The sequence below is a fragment of the Penicillium crustosum genome, assembly GCF_028827405.1.
Source record: "Penicillium crustosum strain IBT 35664 chromosome Unknown utg000004l_segment0_segment0, whole genome shotgun sequence".
Lineage (NCBI taxonomy): Eukaryota > Fungi > Ascomycota > Eurotiomycetes > Eurotiales > Aspergillaceae > Penicillium > Penicillium crustosum.
The window spans coordinates 292,668-304,188 of record NW_026623125.1 but is presented as its reverse complement, the minus strand read 5'-3'; the positions used below and the strand labels follow the sequence as shown (position 1 = coordinate 304,188).

The window sequence follows — 11,521 nt, the reverse complement described above, 5'->3', positions numbered from 1 at the left end:
ACCTATTGATTCCTCCCATCATGCTATGTACCTCCCAGCACATAACATGTCCCTTGGGTTTCCATGAGCCAATAAGCACTGTTGATTCTAAACACCCCATCCCTGCAAGTCCCTGGCACCTGTGGGTTGAGACATGCGAGATTCGAATCCACTGATACAGCACTGATATTGGCACTTTCGGATGGTATCCAGTTTCAATCATGCACGCCACAGAAGCCTGTTAGAAAAGCCTGCTGGGCCAAATGGATGGCTCAACGTTGCACAGCGCTTGTTTTGCCCTACATGAACTGTCAATCTTCTGTCAGCTGCCAACAATCCAATCGGGGACTCCAAGAAATCTTCAGAATCTCAGGCTGCTTTGTGATGGGCTTCGATATTTGACATGAATTCCACTATTCCCGCAGCACAGGCATCGCCTAGAGTGCCAATGTTGACTGATGCTAAGGACTGATGCTAAGAGATGCGACGCTACAGCTGTTCTTGTCATTGGCACATATCAATTGGGAATATGTACTCCGTACGCCATTTCCCCAAGACTATTCATTAACTTCCGAGATGGGTCAACCAGGCTTGAATGCACTATATTGGTTGGTTCGCCACCACCTTTAACCGCAGGCTAAGTCAATAACGGCAGGCTTATCCCTTTCCCCCACCAATAAGATCTGCAGAAATTGCTTGTGTTTCTTGGAATCTTGGAATCTTGGAATCTTGGAATCCACGTATAGACTATGTACCCCATCCATATAACACTAAACACTCTACAAGTGTTCCCTCGAGATAGGAGATAGTATAAAATACACTATTTTACACTCTGTGCTAACTTTCTAACTACTTTCCCTGCCATGGATTCCTCTAATTCTCCGTCCTAAAGCTTAAGCCACAAAGTATTTGTATTTACGCCGTAGATGCGGTGGATGTTCTCCGAATTGTGCATAAAATATGTGCATAATAGGGTGTGAGCTATCAAACCAAAACAAGGGCAACTCACAATATGATTCTCTCCTATGCACGTTGTCACTTGCCGCCTTGCAGCACCCCTCTCCTCCAATCTCTCACTTCACTTCATGCAACTCTCCCTTCCTCCACTTTTTCCTTTCCCGTCGAATCAATTGCTTAGCGTCTCAATACGTTTCGCCTCTACCCGTCTGTTACATCCATTTCGGCATAAGTCTAAGACACCCTCTTTAGGCGACCAGGCGGACTTAGGACGGCTTCGTCTTCGAGCACGAGCTTTGAATCATATTCAATCCCCTCTATCCATGGTTTGCCTTTCTCATTTCAATATCCCTGTGGATGCCTGAGCTCCATACCCTCCACCATGGAGAAGGATGAACCTGTTGCTGTCACCACAGGTGCGATGGTCGACGAGACTGCGCCTGGTGAGAAGCTGAAGCAGCTGCGCGACCTCAAGAACCACCACCACTGGGATCCTAACATGCCAGAGGATGTTATCGAGGAACTCGATGAGGCTTTGCACACATCCGACAAGCATACCCAAGAGGTGGTCGCCGACGAGCTCCTAGAAAACTCCCCTTACCCCGAGGTTCGTTCCGCTGTACCCAACATTGATGAGGGTGGATCTGTCAACACTATTCGCGCCTGGACGATTGGTCTTCTATTTGCGACCATCGGTTCTGCCCTCAACATGCTGTTCTCTATGCGCCAGCCTTACATTATCATCCCGTCATACATTGCACAAGTTGTTGCCTACCCAGTGGGAAAGGCATGGGAAGCATGGATGCCCAATTACACTTTCAACTTCTTTGGCTACAAAGCTGAGCTGAACCCAGGTGTGTTCACCAAGAAAGAACATACAATTGCGGTTATCATGGCAAACGCCACATTCGGTGGTGGCGCCGCCTATGCGACGGATGTCCTCTTAGCTCAACGTGCTTTCTATGTCCAAAACTTCGGTTGGGGTTTCGAAATCCTTATGTGTATCTCCACTCAGATGTTGGGCTTTGGCATGGCTGGATTCTTCACCCGCTTCCTGGTACAGCCCTCCGCCATGATCTGGCCTTCTACGCTGATAAATACCTCACTCTTTGCTGCGCTGCACGATCGCACCAAACCTGATCCCAAGAATGTCGCCGGCTGGAGGATCGGCAAATATCAGATGTTCCTGTACACCATGATTGGCTCTTTCTGTTGGTACTGGTTCCCTGGATACATTGCACCCTTTCTGAGTGTCTTTGCCTGGGTCACCTGGATCAAGCCCCAGAACGTGGTCATCAATCAACTGTTTGGTGGAGTGACCGGGCTTTCGCTTATCCCAATGACATTTGATTGGACTCAGATCTCTGGGTTCAACTTCAGCCCCCTCATCGCTCCTTGGTATGCGATTTCTAATACCTTGATCGGCATGTTCCTCTGGTTCTGGATTGTCACCACTGCCATTCAGTACTCCAATCTCTTCTACGGTCAGCACCTACCCATAAGCGGCTCTAACAGTTACGACAACACTGGTAAAGTATACAATGTCTCCAAAATTCTTACTCCAGAGTTTACCTTTGACAACGCGAAATACTCGAACTACTCCCCCTTTTCTTGCCGACGACCTTCATGATGTCCTATGGCCTGTCATTTGCCAGTATCGTTGCTGTGCTCGTGCAGACCGGTCTTTTTTACGGTACGGATATTTGGGATCGATTCCGTCACGTCGGAAAGGAGGAGGAAGATATCCATGGCCGTCTTATGAGTCGCTATGCTACGGTTCCTATCTGGTGGTACTTGGGCGTGTTTCTGGCGATGGTCGCAATTGGCTTTGGTGTTATCTTGGGCTACCCTACGCACATGAGCTGGTGGTCCTTCATAATTGCCCTTCTCATTTCCGCTGTTTGGTTTGTTCCTATCGGCATCGTCAAGGCTGCCACCAACATCGACATCGGCCTTAACGTGATCACTGAGTTCATTATCGGTTACATGCAGCCTGGTAAACCCATGGCTATGATGCTATTCAAGACCTACGGTTACATTACCATGTACCAGGGAATGTACTTCACACAGGATTTGAAAATTGGTCAGTCCCGACGTTGTCTTTTAATGTCAATTTGTTATACTAATCTATTCCATTAGGTCACTACATGAAAATTCCTCCGCGCGTTACTTTCATGGCCCAGATGGTCGCTTGCCTGTGGTCATCCCTCGTCCAAATCGCCACCATGAACTGGGCCCTGGGCGCAATCAAGGACGTGTGCAAGCAGTCCCAGCCCAACCACTTTGTCTGCCCTAATGGTCGTGTGTTCTTCAACGCCTCCATTATCTGGGGCGTGATCGGACCCGCTCGGATGTTCTCTGTCGGCCAGCTATACTCGCCCCTTATGTTCTTCTTCCTCGCCGGCGCCATCCTCCCCGTCCTCATCTACTTCGGTGCCCGTTTCTTCCCCAAGAGCCCCATCAAGTATCTCAGTGCTCCTATCATCTTCGGTGGCGCCAGTTTGATTCCTCCCGCTACCCCTCTGAACTATCTCTCCTGGGGTATTGTCGGGTTCGTCTTCAACAAGTGGATTCGTGACCGCTGGCGTGGGTGGTGGATGCAATACAACTACGTCCTGTCCGCTGGCCTGGATGTCGGTCTCGCTCTGTGCACCATTCTCATCTTCTTCACCCTCAACCTAACCAAAACCAACTTCCCCGAATGGTGGGGCACCAGGATCGCCGCCAACACCCTGGACACGTCTAATTCCGCCATTCGGGACCCTGTTCGTACGGGCAAGACCTTTGGTCCTACCACATGGTAGAACTTACGACGTGTTGCCTGTTACTTTGGCTTCTATTTGTTATTGGTAGCCAACTGCGGTCGGGGTCTGGGCATGCTACAATTCTTCGCACTTCACTTCAGCAACGAATACTCACGATGCCACATCTAGTAATACCTTCATATTTTATTCTTCAAACTTTCTGTAGTTAATATAACCGGTTCATCGATATAACACTCCATGAGCACCTATGATACAACAAAGGAACCAGGTCCTGAGCGATATATCTTGTCTCACTTACTACCTTCACTCCTTGTCTTAGCTCTATTCTTCATACCAGTATCCAGAATTTCTTTTTTAAAACCCGAATATGGTTTCAATACAAAAATATATAAGAAAATATGACATATGTACACGCTCATCAGATTCCCGAAATGCGACTGACGGCCACAAAGACCAAAAACCAAATCCGAAATCGACAAACCAAAAAAAGGAAAGTCATCAGCAACTGCGCGGTAACATACCTACCGCAAGGCAAGCACAGAACCAACCCAGCCATTCTCATCGAATCATGACAAAAGACCGTAATCCAACCTTGGAAGATCCCATGCAATTCCACCCTAGGTCCAAACAATTTCAATCCTGAACCCCGTCTCACAACGGTATATGCTTTTCTATGCTTCAAAATAGAATCTCAAACCCAGACCCTCAAACCCGACGACGACGCATACCAACCTGCAAACCAAGCGGCTTGCGCAGGAATCCCTCACGGGTCTCCATAGGTCCCTCCTGGTGCATCTCGAATTCGAAGAGACGGAACACAGTAGCGCAGATAACGAGGAGTTCCATCTCGGCGACGTTGCGACCGACACAGGCGCGGGGACCGTGGCTGAAGGGGATGAAGGCGGCCTTTTGGCGGGGGGTCAGACGTTCGGGGCTCCAGCGCTCGGGGACGAACTTTTCAGCATCGGCACCCCAGATCTCCTTGGAGCGGTGGATCGTGTAGCTGGGGACGGAGAGGACATCGCCGGCTTTGAAGGTGTGGCCGCAGATTACGACGGGGCCGGAACCGGCCGGGATCTCGCGGGGAAGACCCATTGAGGAGGTGCTGTGGATGCGCATTGTTTCCCAGATTATCCATTGGAGGCTATGGAGATATTAGTTTGGGGTATTCTTTTCGTGGGGTGGTGACATAGGACTTACTAGGGGATTTCCTTGACCATAGCGTGAGTGGGAACTTCAATGTCCTTGGGGATGGCTTCGTCCAGGGTCTTGTGCAGCTTGGGGAGAACGTGAGGGGTGGTCATGCACCAGTAGAGGATAGCGCAGGCGGTGTTGGAGGTGGTGTCAGAGCCGGCGATCAGTTGGGTAAGGGCCTCGGCGGTCAATTCAGCGCGTTCAAGTTGGTTACCGTTTCCGTCCTTGCCTTCCATGAGACGGGCGAGAAGATCCACACGGGTGTTGTTGGCCATAACCTCCGGCTTGAGACGTTCGCTGACACGGGCGATGGCGATACCAGCAAGGTTCTCAACAGCTTCCAAACCTTCGGAGAAAAAGCGGTCCGGGATGTACTTGGCGTAGGGGATGAGAGACGGCATGCAGCCCAGGGTGGCGGAGACCTCGCCACGACGGTTCAGAACTTCGACGGCGGCGACATACTTGGGAGGGTCCTTGGGGTCCAGACGCATCTCGGCGATATCCTGGCCCTTCTCGAGCATGCCGAAGGGAGCACCGAAAGCCAGGTCACCGATGATATCGAAAGCGAGGTAGTTGAACCAGTTGAGGGCGTCAAGGCTGACATAGCCGGTCTTGGGGTTACCCTGGAGGTCGGACATACGGTTCCATTGCTTGACGAACTCCTCAATGTTGCCGTGGATATACTGCTCGAATTGGCCAATGGACTTGGCACTGAAAGTGTGGGAGACGGTCTTGCGCTTGCGGGAGTGCTCGGCACGGTCACGGGTGTTGAACAAGCCACGGCGGATGGAGACAAAAGCATCGTAGAAGTCCCTAGGATATTGTCAGTTTCGGTGTAGTGTGTCTGGGCGGCAGCGGTGACGTACGCTTTCAAGAAACCGTTGCCATGTCCGTAGACGCTCTGGATAGCCGCATCGTCGGCAATAGAGACCTGGGTGGGTGAAATGCGAACAAGCTTTCCATATTTCTTGTGGGCCTCGTCGATCGTCAGGTACTTTTGACCCCGACGCGCCTGCAGCAGCAGCCAAACATTGGTGAAGGCGGAGTACCCGGCGGAGGGAATGTCGCGCAGGTGCGACTTCTGCACGTACGGCACCAAGTAATAGGCTACAGCGAGGCCGAGAAGAATCAACGGGACGTTCTCGAGTGTCACAAACATGGTGAAGTGTTGTATAGGAGTGTTGGACAAAACAACTCGGGGAAAAAAGGTACCGGTCCAATCAATGCAGCAAGGAGAATGCCAATCAATAAATATAGAATGTATGTTCAAATGAGAGATATCAGCTCAGATCCATGACCAAACGCGAAAAGCCAAGTTATTTATGAAAAGACGATGCGTGGTCATCAAATCATCCCCGAGGGTAATGCAAGGCAACGGGTAGCAATTTCGGTAGTGTGGAGTTCAGACACTGGCGGCGAAGATCCGTGGAGAGTGCCGTCTCAAGGCTCCGAACCTCCGGCACACCGGTTTCGGTTATTGGCAATGAAGTTAGGCAAATCAGCGGTCGCATATTGGTGAAGGTTTGCCTCCATCCTCTCTCCGGTGTAATCATTGGTTCTTGATTTGTTGGAGAAGAGTGTGGGGGAGAAAACGGCACGAGGCACCCTTGATGCCTAGTCTATAAGGCCAGTATCTGCTGTCGGTGCATGACGACCGGCATACCGGAGGATTTATTAATCCTACACATTTTTGTAATTAATGTTATGTAATCATGGCTCCATATAAATTGTACGAAGAGCTGATACAGAAATATAGAGTTGAATACCACTAATTGGACCCCTATATTTATAATAAGAAGGGTTCTCTAGGACTGCTTTCTCCACCTTGGAGTAGGAAGACCGAGTAGTCTGGCGCTTCAAGGAGTAGTCAAGCTAGCCAATGATATCTCGCATTTGCCATCCCTGTTTGGGTTGGTAATCAGTGAGTCTCCATGTGTAGTCTTCTTCCATACGGAGCCTTCTTCCATACGGAGCCTTCTTCCATACAGAGCCCTCTTCCGTACGGGGAACTGCACATGGAAAATTACCTCATAGAATTCATCATTGGACCGCCAATCACAGCTATATTCTCAGTAAAGTAAATTAAACTATTGGGATAGTGGTTGCATAAAATCCCTGACCGAGGATGGGAAAAACAAAGGTTCTTTCTGATGAAGGTTCCGCTTCGGTCTTATGACTTCATATAGGTTGTTGCGGTGTAACAACCTGCGGTAGATCCTGGTGTGTCACTAGCATTGGCGCTGGATAGTAGGAGTTCTTGATAGGTCAGTCACCTTTTCATCAGAGCCATAGTTTGAGACATATTAATTGCGAGCTAAGGAAAGCCCAAAATCCCGAAGTATCCGCTGATAAAATATGTACCTGGCCCGTCTCTCGGATACGAATTCCCACGCATACGTCTGCGCCGCACATCCTGCTATATTCGCATGCCTTTTTCATCAGACTTGTTTTGCGACGGCATTGTTTTTGCTGCATCAACTTTCTTTTCGAAACGACATCCTTTGACCTGGTAGCCTTGATAGCGGCCATTGAGCGCGTTGCCTTGATATCTGGAGGTACTTTAGGAGTAGAGAAGCCTATATAGAAAATTTAGATAGCAGGGACTCTTATAAAACTTAGATCCGCTAATGGACAGGGGCCCAATAAATATAAATGTTATTACACGAAGGGGAGTCTTCAATCATGGAACGCGAAAAGACCACGATATTCAAAGTACTACACGAAAATCGGTCCTTTGTGTGTTGAACTTATGAAGGCAGACCCCGCATAAATGGAAGGGCAACAATTACTGGTGTTATTTGCGGTCATCAAATAGGTGCGGCAACGTGAAACGACCGTACTTGTAACGTTATTGACATATTGCCCGCCATACCTTTTACGTGTCTGCAACGTCACTACAGCATACTTTCAGCACTAGCAAATCCTTAAACCGTCGGGCATCATGTTACGCATTCCTGAACAGTACTCTCGATGAAGAGGTCTATACTCAGATGCCCGAAGGATTCACGGATGGAGAGAGCTGCCGGAAGCTGAATAAGGCTCTTTATGGTTTGCGGAAGTCCCCGAGACTCTGGCAACAAGAAGCTACCCGAGTACTCGAAGAACTTGGCTTCCAGGCCGTTCCAGAAGACCTCTGCCTTTTCACCCGCAGCGGCATCATAGCCTTCTTCTATGTAGACGACATCGTCATCGTCTACCATCGCTCGAAGTCTGGCGAGGCCAGTCAGCTCCGCACGCAGCTCCAGAAGCACTGGGAGCTTCGCGATATGGGAGAAGCCACCTGGTTTCTTGGGATTCGAATCCTGCGCGACTGGCAAAATCATAAGCTCTGGCTCTGCCAAGACTCCTACTTCTCATCGGTAGCTGCATGCTATCATCTTTCCAGTGGTCGGAAATATCTCTCACCACTGCCCGTGGAACGTATGGCTTCGTTCACAGGCCAGGCTACAGCCTCACAGATCCACGAATATCAGCAAAAGGTCGGATCCGCTCTATACGGGACCATCATCACCCGTCCAGATGCTGCGAAGTCTGCGAGCCACTTGGCCGAATTCCTCACTAATCCCGGACCTCAACACCTTGAAGCAGCCGACCGGCTCATCCGTTACCTCGACTCCACTCGTTACTTTGCCCTCGAGTACCATCCAATGCATGACCTCGAGCCTGCCCTTCAATTTGTTAGCGACGCATCATTCGGCGACCACACGGACCGCAAGAGCTCGGAAGGATACCTCTGCAGGCTGTTCGGCGGGGCAGTCGACTGGAAAGCTGGAAAGCAAAGGACCGTGACAACTTCTACCACAGAAGCAGAGCTGCTAGCCCTATCCGAGGCAGCGAAATCAGCTCTTTGGCGGAAACGTCTACTCGCCGCAGTCAATCTCGTATACCAGAACTCAGAAGCGATGGAAAGTCAGTGCGATAACGCCCAGACCGTCGGCCTTCTCACCAAGGAGACGCCTCAACTCAGTACTAAGCTTCGCCATGTTGATATTCACAATCACTGGCTTCGGCAGGCCGTCCAAGCCGGAGAAATTGCTATCCGCTAGGTTTCCACCAAAGATATGGCCGCGGATGGACTCACGAAGCTCTTACCTACTCAAAATCACAGCAATTTCATGCGCGCTCTCGGCCTCACGAGCATACAGCACCTTATCAAATGAGGCGGAAGTGAGAAAAGAAGATCGCACTCAACGTCGCGTTCTCAGGCATGAGGCGGCTGCTGGGGGGGTGTGTCAACAAAAGAGGGTCGCCATTTTACTAGTGCGCCCGAGGAATATTCAGCACCCCCTCTGCCTGATGATCGTAAGGCTCTCAACGACCTTACTAAGCCCATCCCCTATTTATTCTGCACTTTCTATAGTATATAAGAATCACACTCTCAAGTACTCAATTGGCTATGCCCGTACTAGTCCATACACCGAGGTGAGTCCTTCCCTACACCGAGAACAGCTCAAGCTAACCCACCACAGCGCCTTGGAAACCCTCCCACAAGATTGCTGGGTGCAGATTCTGGATGAAATTTCACCCCCAGACGCTGCATGTGTAGTAGCCACATCCCGAGGTCTGCAAATCTCTTCGGAGAGCTTACTATATCGCCAGGTCGATATTGACTGGACCAGACCCCCCTCAAGCGGGTCCTGACTCTATTCCGTGTCATTCACGAACGTCCAGATCTGGCTGAACAGATTCACTATGTGAGCATGATTACCTCGAAACTGGTGTATCCAGCAGCGCACGAGGAAGCCGAGTGGGGGTTGCCTCAAATAGATGGCGACTGGGACCAGCTCTCATCTCTATTTCAGGGTGAGGTAAACGCCGCGAAAGATATCATCACCAAGGCACAGTTTCCCTCGTCGGAAATGTGGATTCATGCCCTGGAAAACGGTGACCCATACGCATTTGTGGCTGTGCTTCTTTCTCAACTTCATAATCTACGGTCGCTACAACTCGATTACACTTTTGTGTGGAAAGCTGGGTTTCCGGGATTGATGATAAGACATGCTCTTCTCTCCGCGCCTAAGAATATATTATCTCGATTTTCACAACTCTCCGTTGTCGAGTACGGTCTGAATGTTCCACGTTCTAGAAGGTTTAACGAAATGAGATGGAATTTCATCGATGCATTCCCCGTTTGTAACCCGGATCAATTTGCAGGCTGGTTCTATCTGCCTTCTTTGAAATCCTTAGAAATCTGGATCCAAAGTTTCGAGGGTGTTACCAACGAGTTGTCTAAGCCTACTGAGTCAAGCAAACTGGCGCATCTAGCCCAGCTTAAAAGACTCGTATTGACGGAATCTTCCGTTGACGAGGATGATATTAGAAAACTACTGTCGCACCTCTCTTCGCTGAAGAGTCTTGACCTGGGCCTTGTCTACCCATCACAGGATAAGGAACTCGATTATAACGTTTGCTCTCCTCAACCTCCTCTCAAAAAGCAAGGTATACTTCTTAAAGGTCTGATAAGTGTAAAGGACACAGTTGAAAATCTTTCTATTAGTATGGAGCTTTGTCCATTTTGGTGGCCTAGCTCTTGGGGCGCAAGAGTACGTAACCATCGAACCCCGCAAGAAAGCTTCAAACCATTCAAAGGAATCTTGATGCGGTTCCCGCTTCTTCGAACCGCAGAACTGCCTTCAGTCATGCTTTTTGGATGGACTTGTGCCGATGCACCAGCTTTGTCTGAGCTTCTACCGCCAACACTTCGGAAGCTCGCCATTCGGGAGAACCTGTGGCATACGGAGGACTTCGAGTGGGAGACAGGTCAAGTTGGAGAAGCAATTCAGAACTTTATCCCCTTTGCGCAGTCCGTGACTCCTATGTTGAACACAATTGCAATTAGAGCCTTTGGTGTCGGAGAAGAGGGTGATACTGACCCAGACGATGCCATGGGGGCTATATCATCGTGTGAGAAGCTTGGGCTGGATATAGACATCAGGTTGATCCAGTATAATCTCTCGCCGGGACTCTGGACGACGCACAGGGGACTTGAAGAAGGATCCTGGAGAGAAATATCAAATCCTTAGTCTAGAGCTTAGATTCTTCAACTACTCAGTCCATCAGACTCACATTCATCATGCACCCCAATGTTTTTGTAGACGTCTCTTCTTGATAAGCCTACCATGATAATGGATAACTAATATCGGATCGAATTGTTGTTTTTGTTCTAATATCCTCTTGTCAATCAGACTACCGCCTTGCAAGGCTACTAGATTAGTAGAATACCTGGTTTCCTGTAACTAGATGCGATTTTCCAGAAGTAAAAGACAGATGAGAGACATACTAGTTGCGTTGCGCAAGAGTCAAAGCTGGATACGCTTGAAACTCTTTATATTTGCCTTTTTTTGGCCATAATTTCTGCGCTTCAGTCAGGATAGGTCTAATAACGTATTTCACCAGTGAGCTGCGCACACCAACGAGCTGTGCACCCCACCTAAAACGCGTTAACTAATTTACCCCCTTCTTCTTCAACCACCCACTATGCCACCAATTCGTACTCAATCTTCTCAAAATTCAATGGAGAGAGAGGGTAGAATCTAGGCCTTGACAACTTCTATGGGACTAAAATAATTGTCTTTTTGAGGTTGGTGGATTTCCTTTGCTCAATCCCGAGACGCCATTCTAATTGG

The 11,521-nt window shown here is 49.3% G+C and overlaps 4 protein-coding genes across 4 annotated transcripts; 3 read left to right on the top strand and 1 right to left on the bottom strand.

The window, feature by feature from the left end:
* Positions 1–1,318: 1,318 nt before the first annotated feature.
* Positions 1,319–3,740, top strand: optB (small oligopeptide transporter, OPT family; the record flags this gene model as incomplete). Its single annotated transcript, XM_056876888.1, has 3 exons — positions 1,319–2,502; positions 2,592–3,019; positions 3,076–3,740. The coding sequence occupies 3 exons, from the start codon at positions 1,319–1,321 to the stop codon at positions 3,738–3,740; spliced, it is 2,277 nt and encodes a 758-aa protein (XP_056725468.1).
* A 666-nt stretch (positions 3,741–4,406) lies between these two features.
* On the bottom strand, positions 4,407–6,054 carry N7487_009157 (cytochrome P450; the record flags this gene model as incomplete). Its single annotated transcript, XM_056876887.1, has 3 exons — positions 4,407–4,845; positions 4,902–5,708; positions 5,762–6,054. 3 exons carry the CDS (start codon positions 6,052–6,054, stop codon positions 4,407–4,409), a joined length of 1,539 nt encoding a protein of 512 aa, XP_056725467.1.
* A 1,831-nt stretch (positions 6,055–7,885) lies between these two features.
* N7487_009156 (Ty1/Copia family ribonuclease HI) lies at positions 7,886–8,941 on the top strand (the record flags this gene model as incomplete). The annotated part of the gene is made up of 1 exon (XM_056876886.1): positions 7,886–8,941. One exon carries the CDS (start codon positions 7,886–7,888, stop codon positions 8,939–8,941), a length of 1,056 nt encoding a protein of 351 aa, XP_056725466.1.
* Positions 8,942–9,291: 350 nt separating this feature from the next.
* On the top strand, positions 9,292–10,918 carry N7487_009155 (uncharacterized protein; the record flags this gene model as incomplete). The annotated part of the gene is made up of 3 exons (XM_056876885.1): positions 9,292–9,317; positions 9,365–9,440; positions 9,515–10,918. The coding sequence occupies 3 exons, from the start codon at positions 9,292–9,294 to the stop codon at positions 10,916–10,918; spliced, it is 1,506 nt and encodes a 501-aa protein (XP_056725465.1).
* Between the last annotated feature and the right edge of the window lie 603 nt (positions 10,919–11,521).